We start from the raw sequence: 15,418 nt of genomic DNA, 5'->3' as shown, positions 1-15,418 counted from the left end.
TTGTTGATTACTTTTGATGCAGTAATGATCTTTTTTCTTTTTTTTCTTCTTTTTTTCTAGGTATTTCATTTTTAAATTCTCCCCAAAGACCGCGGTAGAACAGTGACGCTGCCGTCACCTGGTGGTCAAATCTGGGATTGCAAGACTTCCGCATTTATACCGTTTGAAACCCTAGTGTCCGCATTTCTACCGTTTGAAACCATATAGTGTGCCTGCTCGGTGCTCAAGTCTTCCGCATTTGAGCACCAAAGTTTGGTGCCCAAATGCGGAGGAAGAGGGTACTTCCGGGTGCTTTGTGCGCTGGGTGAGCAACTTCATTGAAATGAATAGGTGGGCGGGGGGGGGGCGGGGCCACCCCTTCTCTAGATATATTATAATAACTCTATGGTCGCGACCCACAGATGTAGACTGACATCCACTCTGTGTGTGTGTGTGTGTGTGTGTGTGTGTGTGTGTGTGTGTGTGTGTGTGTGTGTGTGTGTGTGTGTGTGTGTGTGTGTGTGTGTGTGTGTGTGTGTGTGTGTGTGTGTGTGTGTGTGTGTGTGTGTGTCAGGTGGAGTCCACCCAGAGCATGATCCGGATCCTGGGCCTGTCGGCCACGCTGCCCAACTACCTGGACGTGGCCTCCTTCCTGCACGTCAACCCCTTCATCGGCCTCTTCTTCTTCGACGGACGCTTCCGGCCGGTGCCTCTCGGGCAGACCTTCGTGGGCATCAAGGCCACCAGCAAGGTATATATAGTAACAACACACACGTTTTTTATTTCTTTATTTGGATTTTTCAGTTTAATTTCTGTATTGGGATGTTCAGTTTAACCCATTCAATCCGGGAACACATCTGTGTCATTTTTAGATTTCTTTGGCTATTCAAAAATAGCAGATCTACAAGCTCATAGCGTGAGTGCCGCGCTATGAGCTTGTAGATCTGCTATTTTTGGGGGGGAAATCGTGAAAATGTGTGCAAATCATTGAATATATATATATATATATATATATATATATATATATATATATATATATATTATATATCTATATCTATATCTATATATATTATATATATATATATATATATATATATATATATATATATATATATATATATATATATATTCTTAACTCAAAACTTTGCTTCTGGGGGTCCCTGGAACAACATATTTTGAGATGGGGGGGGGGGGGTCCGTGGACAAATACATATCATTTTGGGGGTCCTTGACATGAAAAAAGTTTGAGAACCTGATATTATATAATATAATATATATATATCATTTACATATAAGTATTCAAAAAAAATAACTGTTAGGATTTTAGAATACATTTGTAGAATCCCCAGAAGCAAAGATTTGAGTTACACATTTGTCTATAAAATTGCAGATCTACAAGCTCCTATGAGCTTGTAGATCTGCTATTTTTGAATAGCCCAAAGTGTAAAATAATGGTTATAGCTAAAAAATCTAAAATGACCTCTATGTGTTCTCCGATTGAATGGGTTAATAAATCATGTCAAGATCCAAATCTGTCAAAGTGAAGGGAAAAAAATGCAATGCAAGATCATGATCAGTCTATATACTCTAGACACAAGCAGACTTCCATACAGTTATGGGTATATAGGTGACAGCGTCTTTTCAATATAAAGTGGTAGAACGATATTTCAGTAATTGTTTTGCCCTTCTTTTAGCTATATTCCAACAATGTGTAGTCCTTCTCGCACACACATATGGACATGCCCTAAGCTGCCAAATATCAAAGCAATTGTTTTACAATTGTACCCACCATATATACACGTATGTCTTCACATGGCAATAAGACGCTGAAAAAGCGCTGGCTGAAATTCAGAGGTTATTGATCGTTATCGCTTCGACTGCAGCGACAAGATAACGGGCGAAAAAGAGCTGTGTTCAGCTGACTGAGCACCGTACCGCTTGTGTTTCTGTGCCTCGTTCAGATCCAGCAGCTGCACGACATGGAGGAGGTGTGCTACGAGAAGGTCGTGCACCAGATCAAAGGTGGCCATCAGGTAATGTCACTTTTGTCAAGTGTCACTTTTTTTTCCCAAGATTCTTTTGAAAATAGCTCATATAGGTTTGAAGTGCTCATGTGGCTTATAGTCGCTTCTTTTGGGCTTGTTTTCCTAGACCTGGTTGCTTATTTCTCTCCCAAAATCTGACAACTCACTCACTCACTCACTTGCAAACACTGGACTAGTGCAGGTACTGTATGGTGTGTGTGATATGAAATGTGAGTTTACCATAATCTCAGTAATCCTTAATCTTATTCCATCATATTCAAGGGCTTTTGCAGAGAAATGAGACTCCAGTCACTTTCAAATTAGGTGTGTTTGTGTCTGTGTGCAGCTGACGTTCGTTGACGCTCGTTAATGTTATAGGCATCAAAGCAATTACGCTTCTGCAACCCCCCACCACTATTGTGTGGGGTGGGTCTATGATGGACCCACCCGACACAATAGTGGTGGTCCCCAGGTTGCTCTTAGTCAGGATGGTGGTCCCTGGGTCAAAATCTGTTGAAAACCCCTGGACTAGTGCAATGCAATAGTATTTGGACTTCTATGGGCTGGTCATTAATAATGAACACTTGAAAAACTTTAAAGAGCTGAACTTTAACACAACTGTACACCAACAGGTCGGTCGGAGAAGACCAATGGTCTGACTATCGTAGAAGAAAGGACTGCCACACTCTGGCTTATTCACTTGGAATAAAGAACATATTTGTTGGGAACGTTCTCATGAATGTTCCAAAAAAACATATATATTTTAATTGCAAGTGAAGAAGACGGTGTGTGGGAGTCCTTTCCTCGAAATAAAATAAACAGAAAAGTCTGTTTTTCTTGGAACAAAATGGTTCATTAAAATCAAAGGGTATTGCACAAAATAGACACTTCAGATAACACTTCAGAATGTTGAGTGGCACCATTGTATCCTATAATAAATGCATTGCATTGGCCTATCTGCCGGTTTTCCTAAACAAACAGAAACTAGTTATTTGAGGGTGCAGTGCTCATGTGGCATAGCCGTTTCTTTTGGGCAAGTTTTTATAGACCAATAAAATTGGCTTATTTCTCTCGGAAAATCTGGCAACAGTGGTCAGTACCCGTGTCTCTCTACACATCAGTTTTTATTGTCTCTGCGCGAGTCACATTCACACTGTGGGGAAACAGTGCAGACAATTCCATCCGTCTGTATAATAATTCATCATTTATATGAAGAAAAAAAAATGAACCACACCTTGGAACTAAAGTGCTGGTGAAGCGGCTTTTTCAGTCCAGCGACCCTGAAGACCCCTCTCCCGTCAGGCCGACCTCTGTTACGGCGACGCCGGGGTTCAAACGGCTGAAGGTCGAACCGAGAGGCACGTCAGCCCTTCTTATTGAGGCAATTTGTGCCCCGCGGTGTCCCCTTCCTCCCTGAACTCAATCTCTCGAGTCTCATAAATCAGAGGGAAAATGGACTGCCTTGACTACCAGCACTATGCACACTAACCCATTTCGACCGGGAAATAACCCGTGTCCTATTTAGATTTATTTGGGCTGTTAAAATATAGCAGATCTGCAAGCTCATAGCGCGGCACCGAGTGCCGCGCTATGAGCTTGCTGATCTGCTATTTTTGAAAAATGTTGAACATTTTAGCAAATCTTTGAATATATATATATATATATATATATATATATATATATATATATAATTTTTTTTTAAACTGTTAGGATTTTGAACACATTTGTAGAATCCCCAAAAGCAAAGTTAAAAATGTCCTCTTAGAAAAGTCCGCTTCAAAGATTTGCACATATTTTCACGATTTTTCCAAAAAAAATATCAGAGTGCCGCGCTACAAGCTTGTAGATCTGATATTTTTGAATAGCCAAAGAAATCTAAAAAAGGACACACAGATGCGCCCCCGGTCTTAATGGGCTAAACAGACCAGCCCCCCCCCCCACCCCACACAACCCAAGCTCCTTACCTCCACCCACCCGCCCCGATATATTGAATTTATCTGCCTTTTTCCATCTCCCTCAATGAAACATTTCCTGCATCCGCCCCAGCATTGTGACCTTGCCTTTTTGAAGAAAGCGGATGTGAATCGGCATTGTGAGCACGTCGTTTCCAGAGGTTGCGGGGGGGTGAGGTAAACAAACATTCAGTTTTTTTTCTGAAACAGTATTCATAAAGGAGCTTTTCTTTCGGTCAAAAAACGATTACTTTATGATTCATCGCGTCTTGCTTTGTCTAAGAAGGGAACGAGACGGACACGGATGTCGAGGTGACATCAGAAAAGTATTCTGGATGCTCTCACTTTTTAAGGCTTTTTTTAAAGCTTTTTGTTCTCTCTCTCTCTCTCTAAGGATGACAATGTCGGTACATCTGTTTGTCAAAGACTTTGGCCCCAAGATATTGAGAAAACCATTGGCTAGATGCAGTGGTGGAAAAAGTACTCAAATGTTTTACTTAAGTAAAAGTATCAATACTGCAATGTAGACATACTCTGTTACAAGTAAATCGCATTGCAACGCATTGTGAGCTTGTAGATCTGCTATTTTCAAATGGCCCAAATGTATATAGGGCTGAAGTATGTTTTGTATTAATAATCAAAATCTACAAAGTAGCTAGTGAACTAAAGTTTTCAAATAATTGTAGTGGAGTAAAAGTACAAGATTTGGATCCAAGATGCAGTGGAGTAAAAGTATTGGAAATTGGAAAGTACAAATACCTCAAAACTGTACTTAAGTACAGTACTTGAGTAAATGTACTTAGTTACTTTACACCACTGGCTAGATGGAATTTGCCGTGCACCTTTATGCTCCCCAGAGGACGAACATTTTCCTGATTTAGGTGACCCCAGAGCCTTTCCTTTAGCACCACCCAGTCACCCATAGACCAAAAATGTCCACTTGCACACAACATAATAAAAAAAAAACGTATCATTGGACTGCCGTTGAAACTTGTCCGTCCAACGATTTTTGGGCCTAAACTAGCCCATCAAGACCTGAGGCCCATTCTTACAAATGTCTTCTAAATCCTAACAGTTTTCAGAAAAAACGTATGTTTCTGTATCAGTGGTTCTCAATCTTCAAGGACCCCCAAAATTATATGTATTTGGCCGCCGACCCCCATCTCAAAATATTTTGTTCCAGGGACCCCCCAGAAGCAAAGATTTAAGTTAGAAATATTTGCTTTAAAATAATATAAATATATTAATTTGCACACATTTTCACGATTTTCGTATATCTGCTATTTTTGAATAGCCAAAGTGTAAAATAATTTATTTTTTAGCTCAAATCAAAAAGTGACACAGATGCGTTACAGGTCTTAACGGGCTAGACATCTCAGAAAAAACTACTGCCCTGCAGTGTTAGCAGCAAACGGCCTCTAGGGGGCCACTATAGCAAGGGGCTTTTAGACTCGCGTCTTGTTTTACATGAACACCTGCTATACCTAAATAGTCCCAAGTCCACCACACCCCCCCTATATACCCACCCCACCTCCTCCACCCTCTACACTGCCTCCACCATGCAGCAGCCCTCAGAGGCCCTGTTGGGGGAAATGAGAGTTGTGGATTCAGCCATCTCCGTTTAGCTCCCATCTGCTCATTGGATTGAGCTCCCTGTTGAGCTACGCTGCTTATCCTGTCTGCATCATTTTAACCCGTTGAATCCGGGAACGCATCATTTTAAGAAATAGCAGATATACAAGCTCACGGTGCCGCGCTATGAGCTTGTAGATCTTTTTTTTTCTTTCTTTTCAATCTTGAAAATCTTTGAATATATATATATTTTTAAAGCGAATATTTGTATCTCGAATCTTTGCTTCTGGGGGGGGTCCCTGGAACAACTTATTTTGCAAATGTTCGCTTTAAAAAATACATATTTAAAGATTTGCAAAAAATCTACGAGCTCATACAAAGAATGGAGAATGTTCTCTTAACCCATTCAATCCGGGAACGCATGTCATTTTATATTTGAGTCATATTTTATATTTAGGCTATTTTTTGAAAGATCATGAACATTTTTAATAGTTTAATTTTTTATATTTTTTTAAAACAACATTTGTAACTCAAATCTTTGCTTCTCGGAACAACATATTTTAATGAGGGTCAGCGGCCAAGAACATATAATTTTGGGGGTCCTTGACATGAGAAATTTTTGTTCCAGGGACCCCCAGGAGCAAAGATTTGAGTTAAAAATATTGTTTCAAGAAATATATATATTCAAAGATCTGCACAAATGTTAGATTTTTCAAAAATAGCAGATCTACAAGCTCATTAGCGGCACTCGGTGCCGCGCTATGAGCTTGTAGATCTGCCATTTTTGAATAGCCCAAAGAAATCTAAAATGACAAAGATGCGTCCCCGGATTGAATGGGTTAATGGGAGTGTGCACATGCGTACTCGCCCACGCACACACCGATTCTCACACACACACACACACACACACAGACACAGACACACACACACACTGTGATTTTGCATCTCTCTTTCTGTCTGTCTCTACAGTATGTCTGTCTTGTGAGTCGCTATCTCTCTTGCACGCTCGGACACACGCACGCACGCACGCACGCACGCACGCACGCACACGCACACACGCACACACACACACACACACACACACACACACACACACACACACACACACACACACACACACATAATGGCATTTCTTCTATGGCCAGTGAGAACTCCTTAGCACACATACTGTACTCGCCAGATATGACTGCACCAACGGCAGAAAATGTCCCTTATCTGGCCCTGTCTTAACCCATTTAGACCAGGAAAGCATCTGTGTCATTTTAACATTTCTTTGGCTCTTCAAAAATAGCAGATATACAAGCTCGTAGCGCGGCACCAAGTGATGCGCTAGGATTTGTTTTTAAATCATGAAAAGTTTTGCAAATATTAGATTTTTGTTCCCCTTTTGTCCCTATTACAACATATTTTGAGGTGGGGGTCCGCGGCCAAATACATATAATTTTGTGGGTCCTTGACATGAACAAGTTTACCACTGATATAGAAACATACGTTTTTTTAAAAAAAGTAGGATTTAGAAGACATTTGTAGAATCCCCAAAAGCAAAGATTTGAGTCACAAATGTTTGCTTTAAAAAATATATATATATATAAGATTTATATATATATATAAGATTATAAGATTTGCACAAACTCTCACAATTTTTCTAAAATAGCAGATCTACAAGCTCGTAGTGCGGCACCCGGTGCCGCACTACGAGCTTGTAGATCTGCTATTTTTGAAAAAAAGTATAAGATAATGGTTAAAGTGGTTGAAATCTAAAATGACAGATGCTTTCCCGGTCTTGAAGGGTTAAAAAAAAGTCAAAACACCAGCTCGGCCCTGGACTAGGGGTCGCGGCCGCCGAGACCTCAACTCTCTGCTGTGGGGAGCCGCCTTCGCCCCTCTCGATATTAAATTGTCAGAAGTGGCTGTGACATATATTAATTTCATCTGGGAGGGTTATGATGGATGAAATTTTCTTTATGAAGTTTCCCCCCCCCCCAGCCCTCCTGCTGGGACAAGCGGCGGTGCCGGGCAGACAGAACTTTAACCCTTTAAGACCGGGAACGCATATGCGTGTCATTTTTTTTATTTATTAGGGCTATTCAAAAATAGCAGATATACAAGCTCGTAGCGCGGCACCGAGTGCCGCGCTACGAGCTTGTAGATCTGCTATTTTTCCCTGAAAATGTGTGCAAATCTTTGAATATATATATTTTTTTAAGCGAACATTTTTAACTGTTACAACTTCTGGGGGTCCTTGGAACAAAATATTTTGAGATGGGGGACCTTGGTGAAATACATATAATTTTTGAGAACCACTGATATTATAGCAACATGCTATTAGAATTTAGGAGACATTCGTAGAATCCCCAAAAAGCAAAGATTTGAGTTTCACATATTCGCTTTAAAAATATACATATTCAAAGATTTGCACAAATGTTCACGATTTTTTCCCAAAAAATGCAGATCTACAAGCTCATGGCGCGGCTCTCGGTGCCGCGCCATGAGCTTGTATATCTGCAATTTTTTGAATAGCCAAAGAAATGACACAGATGCGTTTCCCGGTCTTAAAGGGTTAATAAGCTTCAGAAGCCACCGGTTATACCGCCGACAACGCTTCCACGCTAGCTCAGCGGTGCTGATAAAACGCCTTCAATAAATAACATTTGCCGCGGCGGGTCTCCACCGGGGCCACGCAGCCATATGTGTGGAAGCTACACGCAGCACTTTGAAAGCATGCAGTGATATATGGGCTTGCAATAAACTGCCATACCAAAAAAAATAAGTCTAAGCCGTAATAAAGTCAGACTGAAACAAAATGCGACAGAATGCCGGTTTTATGATCGTTATCGGACGTGATGAATTGTCTGATTAAATTATCAGTTACAGTTGTCCGAGCACCAGTGGTGCAAAAGTAACTAAGTACATTTACTCAAGGGCTGTACTTAAGTTCAATTTTGAGGTACTTTTACTTTACTAGGGTTCATGTGGTTAAAGTAGATCAAAGTCAATAGCAAGGTGACATGATGGGAGTGTTGGTGGTGTGACCCAGTACATGAAGGAAGAGAGAGATGAGAGGAATACCCCCCAGGGTTATGTACAGTACATGTGGGGCTGGGGAGCAGGAAGCTGCTCTTGTCCTTCAGGACAGTAAATCCAGAACACATGAACACAGAGCATCAGAAAAGACCTTGGTCAACTGTATGTACGCTCACATGTGTGAAGGTCAATGCCTTCTGTTTTCACCTCCCACTGCTGAGCTGTGTCCTATGGTCTCTTTCACACGGTCCTGATGTGCCTGTTCAGACAGACATCCCATTTCAGATACATAACATAACCCTCTTAATGCTTTTCAACACGTTAGAGAGTTGATCATACATCAAATGCATAGAATTAGTAATCTAGGATGAACCTATCATCAGTCTAAACAGTATAATATCAAGAAAATCAATAATCTGTACATTGAAACTATACACACTATAGGATGCCAGGTCTAATGACCTGGCATTGGGGCGCATTGGGGCACTCCCCCAGAGTTAGTGTCGAAGTGTCCTTGAGCAAGACGCTGAACCCCTAATTGCTCCCGATGAGCAGGTTGGTGCCTTGCATGGTTTCCTCCGCCATCGGTGTATGAATGTGTGTGTGAATGGGTGAATGGCACAATCAATGTAAAGCGCTTTGGATAAAAGCGCTATATAAATTTACCATTTACCATTTATCTGTCTACATAACATCTAAATTAGCCTTTGCATAAGCCTGCAAGGTCGTCAAGTGCTACGGCAAGTGCTACGGGCTAAGGATTCTGAAGAGGTGAGTCTTCAGATTACGGCAGAAGGTTGGGAGTGAGTCTGCAATCCTGACTGCGATGGGGATTTCGTTCCACAGTTTGTGAGCCAGAAGGGAGAAGAGTCTGGGGGACGTGTGGAGCGTTTTCCCGGATGTTTTAGGGAAGGTTCTGACAGCTTCCCTGTGGTAGCTGATCTGAGTGAGCGGGACGCGTTGTAAGGGTTGGATCAGGCTTTGAAGATATGGGGGTGCCATACCTTTGGTTGCTTTGTAGGCCAACACTTTGTGCGGGCAGTAAAGTATCATTCATAGTCGGACGTAAGGATACGTAACGAGCGCCAGCGCTCCTTGCGTTGTCGTTTTTGTCTCCCCCTCCGTCGCTTACGGCTCCAGGATTTCCGTCCGTGCAGTCGACATTCACCGTCAGGCCAACGTGTACGTTCAACTACGTTGCCTGTAGTACCAGTGAAGCCCGTTGGCAGTATAAGGAAAGAAAGTTTTCCTCGGGCCCTCTTTCTCCAAAAAAAGATTCACGTTGGTGGAAGTACTTGAGTAAATGTACTTAATACTTAGACCCGTCGATCCAAGTTAAACACACACACACAAATAATATAGCACAGTGCAGTAGGGGTCGAAACTCACGTTTTGTATAGACAACCATTGTTTTTGTCTAGTTTGTGGACTAGTTTGTGTCTTTTATTGCGTTGTTTTGGCCAGATGCTACAATGGTAGCTTCATGTTGTTAGCTGCGCTGATGCCAGCTGTAGCTGTTGCCAGGTTTTGTGAGAGAAATAAGCAACCAGGTCTATGAAAACAAGCCCAAAAGAATCGACTAGGATATAGCAGATCTACAATATATGTTTGAGAATCACTGGTTTAAATAATAATTGGCCCAAATAAGCAACTACACTTTAGAAACAAGCCCAAATAAAACCGCAACCACCAATACAAAATTGCTTGTTTGTTTACAAGCAACTTTACAGAAAAATAAGCCCAAAGTCGCTTATAATAAGTAGACATGGCAACATTATGGGTACGGCGGTACATACTAGTGGCCATCTAGTGGATGAATAGGTGTATTACGCCTGTACACTTTAAAATAAATAAAATAACCCCTAAATAACGTGAGCGACTATGCATGCGTCCGTAAAGAACGGACGGAATCCCTCACCCCCTGACGCACGTTTTAGACCCATCTAGGGACTTTGAACGGGCCTTAACTGGGAGCCAATGGAGGGAGCGGAGAAGGGGGGAGACGTGTGAACATTTTGGCTGGTTTTAGCAAGTTCTACTGCAGGAACTCGCTCCCGTTATTAGGAATTGGCATTTGTAAAAGAAGGAAAAGATTAGTAAAGATTTATAATGCACTTAACATTTGAAACAAATCTGCTAAAAGACAAAAAACTAAGTGATAAAAGAGAACACAACATAAACAAATGCCTCCAACAAGTGCCGTTTGAGAGCGACACTGATGTATAGAATGGGATTCATATTAAAGGTCATCTATTCTAAATTCAAAGCTGTTTATCTTGTTACAAAAGTAAATGACAAGGCCAACAATAATCCATAACGGGGGTACTGGGGTCCATACTGTTGAAGTCCCCCTCCACTATTCTTTTTTTTTTTCTCCTACAGTTACAGTAGGGCATGACTTTGACTATAATACAGATTGTATTATGTGTAGAACTTGCCTGTTTCACATTTTCCACTGGTGGTGTGGAGCCTCTCTGTACTTCACATCTCTGCCGGCTGTGTGCTGTCACCAATCGCGCAAACCTACCTATCCAATATGCAAATAACCACTTTCTGAAACTGGAAACCACTTTGGCCTGTTACATTTGCATAATATGAATATTCATGAATACAGAATTTCTCAATGAGGGGAAAAAAGAGTAGATATGTTTCCAGCACCCTTTTTAGAGTGGTGTTTTTTTAAAGGTTTTATGTGAGGACAAACCTGGAGTGGGACATTAACATTTAAAAGCTAAAGTAAAAAGCGTTATTTTACACTTTGGCTATTCAAAAATAGCAGATATACAAGCTCATAGCGCGGCACCGAGTGCCGCGCTATGAGCTTGTAGATCTGCTATTTTTGAAAAATCTTGAACATTTTTAACTCAAATCTTTGCTACTGGGGGGTCCCTGGAACAAAATATTTTGAGATGGGGGTCCACGGCCAAATACATATAATTCTGGGGGTCCTTGACATGAAAAAGTTAGTTTTTTTTTTTTTAACTCTTAGGATTTAGAAGACATTTTTTTCATCGTTCTCAGGTCTTAATGGGTTAAAACATTTCCCACAGACTACATTTAGAGCACCACGACATTATGCAGTCCTCCTCCTCGCCAAACAGACCGTGGGCTTTTCCATTGCATCTAAACGGCAGGCATGAGTGTTCTAAGAATGATGAGAATATGTCAGTCCTACCCATGCAATGTTTGTAATTATTGTAAAAGAACACCCAGCACGTCCAGGTGTTCCGGTGTCGGCCATGTGCAGAGTCTGTTTGTTGACCACCTGCATGACAGTGGCAGACTCGAGATGGAACCGAGGTATCAAGTATCGCCAGGTGTTGGCACAGGTACTGCTTAGAAAGGATGCTGAGCAGTGTTGCCAGACTGTGTGAGAAAAATAAGCAACCAGGTCTATGAAAACAAGCCCAAAAGAAGCGACTAGGCCACAGGAACACTTTAAACCTCTATGCATCGGATATTTGAAAATAGACGATCTACACGCCTGTGTAGATCAAAAAAGAAAAAGAAAAAGTGAAACATTTTGGGGGGAAAAATGAATATTTTAACAACACACATCTGGTATGGGGGTTACTGGCACAAAATATTTTACCTTTTACAACATATTGGGGTGGGGGGACAGTTTTATAAGCTCACAACGCATTGGCTATTTTTGGTATTTTGTAATTGGGCTTAAGTGGTTGGCTGTGGTTTGCTTTGTCTCCACTGCACTGTAATGCTTCCAGGGTAGAGCGCTGATGGCAGTGGAGCTTGCTATCAACAATTATGTCATAAATATCACAATTTAGTGTATTGATGATGAGCTTACAGCTGCGTACTTGTAGCCGACACCTGTTCCACATTTGCTACTCGGCTAGTCGTCTTTTCATGCCCTTTCCTACAGTTTGTGTCTACCAACCAACCGATCCACCCATTACTCTGTCTGTTTTTTTGTTTTTGTGCTTTTTTCGTGTGAACACGGGAGAGGAGGAGAGCCAGGGATCAGCCGTTTGCTATTGATTGTTGTTGTTTTTCGGTATCGATTGTTTTTCAATGTCAGCCCTTTCATGATAGTCCAAGTAACGGCCCTCTCGACATCTAACAAAACACCATCTGTCTTTTGTTAATGGGGACCTTGTGTTCGTACACTGTGACCCACGCTACCTCTGAAATCTGTGATGCTTTTGGGGGGCTTTAGGGTTTTGGGGGCTTAAGGAAAGAGACAGTCCAGTTGTTCTGTCAAAATGTGAAAGACACAAATTCATGGTTCAACAACAAATTGTACAAATTCAGTACAGCATCACATATAGGCATTCATTACAGTTACAGTTAACCCATTCAATCCGTGAACGCATCTGTGTCATTTTAGATTTTAGCCATAACCATTATTTTATACTTTGGCGATTGAGCTATGAGCTTGTAGATCTGTTTTTTTTTTTTGAAAAGTTGTGAAAATCAAATTTGTGCAAATCTCAAAAACATTTGTAACTCATTGCTCATGTTTTATTGCTGTCGATAAATGCTAAGTGCGTGCGTGCGTGCGTGTTTCTTATCCAACGCTCTATCTTGAAGAACTTGTCCTTGACTAAATGACGTTGACTCACTCCTGTCCCTGTGTGTGTGTGTCAGGTGATGGTGTTTGTCCACGCCCGTAACGCCACGGTGAGGACCGCCATGGCCCTGATCGAGATGGCCAAGAACAACGGCGACATTTGCCAATTCCAACCGGACCAGGGACCAGACTATGGCCAGTGTGACAAACAGGTACTGTGTATTGTACATCATGCTGCATTGAACACCTTACGTAATGCAGTGGTTCTCAACCTGTGGGTCGGGACCTCCCAGGGGGGTCCCCACATGCTTTTGGGGGGTCCCCAGATGACAGTGAATTGACAATTTAAGACCTTTTTAATACCTCAAAGAAAAAGAAGAAGGAAAAATAAAGAAAAAGACCATTGCTCTATCAAAAGTAATCAACACACTATACTATAAAAACTGGTCAAACATTGACCAAATTGTCAAATAATATAATATAATATATTATTTGAATGTGCTATTTTTACAATATTTATCTGTGGAACCTAGTCAAACTAAATTGAATGCCTCAACTACTACATTCCACGTGCTTCACAGTTCAAATATGATTATTTCGGGGGGTCACGGCCTGAACCACTGCCGTAATGTAGACCTATGAAACACATAATGCGTGCAGACACAGAACGATCTCAACACAGTCTTCTACTTGCTTCTAATACAACCATGGAACAAATCTCTCACTTTGTCTCATTCCACTGGTCTGGAGAAATCAAGAGGAAACTGCAGGATATGATGTAAAGTCGGCAATGGAGAAATTGTGTGCACTGCAATAGTATATTTTAGTACACAGGCTGGGCGTCTGTAACAAGAAACAACAAAAGTTTTCTGATCTGTTATTGCTCTCGTAATTCGTACAATAACCAAGCGTCTCACGTAGTGGACCCCGAGTTATTGCCCTCTAACGACGAGCCGCGCTTTGCTGGAGGAACGGGAGTCAGAACAGAACAGAGTTGCTTACTGCGTAGCACTACACACTGTTGGACGAGGCTGCGGCGGCTCGGAGCCCCGCTGACGTTATTTATGAGCATTTATTCATGAGATTTAAAGGGGACGAAAGTGAAGGGGAGGCAAAGTAAGAAAAATTGAGGTCAGGCACCTCTTTAGAGCTGCTTCTTCCACGGAGAACAGTAAACAAAGAAGAGTGTGTGCGTGTGAGAGTGAGTTCGGAGAGAGGGCCCACCCCGATGGAAATCACCCCATACGGAACGGCGGCCCCCCCCCGAAACTTCACGGCGCCGAGCGCGGGGTAATTAACAACTTAGCGGTGGTACGGCGCGCTCGGTAGCCTCCACCCGCGAGCTGTCTCTGGATTAGCTTCCTGGAATATTAGCGCTATCGGGCCGTTATACAATCATGATCTTAGTTCTGCGAGGTAACTCATCTTCATTTCCCAGACACTGCTGTAATTTTTACACTTAATACTTTGGAGGTGATGAGAATTGAGAAGGATTATGGAAGGAAAATATAGATGACAAAAAAGTAAGCGTGCGTGTTTGTGTGTTTGTGCGTGCGTGCGTGCGTGCGTGTGTGCGTGCGTGCTTGCGTGCGTGCGTGTGTGTGTGTGTGTGTGTGTGCGTGCGCGTGTTTTTGTGTGTGAGAGAGACAGAGTATGAATGACACACAGGCGAGAGGGCAACTTTCCTGAAATACATTTGGCAGGTATGAACTCCAACAACAAAAATCAGTGGGAGAAGGCTTCCAAACTGGCCAAAAACAATGGATAAATAGTGAAAATGGAGGCTCCTCAAATGCAGCAAAACATGTGTTAATCCTGTTAAGCAGTGCACAATTCATCTAGAAAACCAATCTAACCCTCTATACTTAGTAAAACGGACCCACGTTGGCTTGGCATCTGTACTTGTTCTGCTCTACACCAAATCTCTTTGACAGAAACAGCAGATCTACAAGCTCACAACATGTCCAAGCTTGTAGATCTGGCTATTTCGGGGGTGAATATTCCACCAGAATAAGGGCGCGCTAGGGTTCAAGTGGTTAAAATCAAGGAACACAAACCGTCACACAAGCAATGCGTTTCCCACTACTAGACTGATTGATTGATTTATTGATTGAATATTTTATTAGTCAGAAATGTAAACAGCACATGGTACAGTAAGTCACTAAGGCTAAAAGGATAAAACAAAAAAGTCCTGGGGACTTGTTTCCATTGTGGTCCTATGTATTCAATTCATCAATATAAGATTTACACAATAATACATGTCATCAACAAAATACAAACTATATGTACACAAGAGATGGGAAAATTACATTGACCTCCCCTTGTTGTCTCCTGAT

At 41.7% G+C, this 15,418-nt stretch overlaps 1 protein-coding gene across 1 annotated transcript in view; it reads left to right on the top strand.

Moving 5' to 3' along the window:
* Window positions 1-15,418, top strand: part of LOC308083633 (activating signal cointegrator 1 complex subunit 3-like) — a 256,275-nt gene that overhangs the window by 142,351 nt on the left and 98,506 nt on the right. The window contains exons 14-16 of the mRNA XM_080425948.1: window positions 554-730; window positions 1,941-2,012; window positions 13,160-13,294. Of these exons, the coding sequence (XP_080282074.1) occupies window positions 554-730; window positions 1,941-2,012; window positions 13,160-13,294 (384 nt within the window). The remainder of the gene's footprint in view (window positions 1-553; window positions 731-1,940; window positions 2,013-13,159; window positions 13,295-15,418) is intronic.

Source organism: Gymnoscopelus braueri (genome assembly GCF_963280865.1).
Source record: "Gymnoscopelus braueri genome assembly, chromosome: 4".
In the NCBI taxonomy this organism is placed as follows: Eukaryota; Metazoa; Chordata; class Actinopteri; order Myctophiformes; family Myctophidae; genus Gymnoscopelus; species Gymnoscopelus braueri.
The sequence above is the reverse complement of the archived record's forward strand: the minus strand, read 5'-3'. Positions and strand labels throughout refer to the sequence as shown.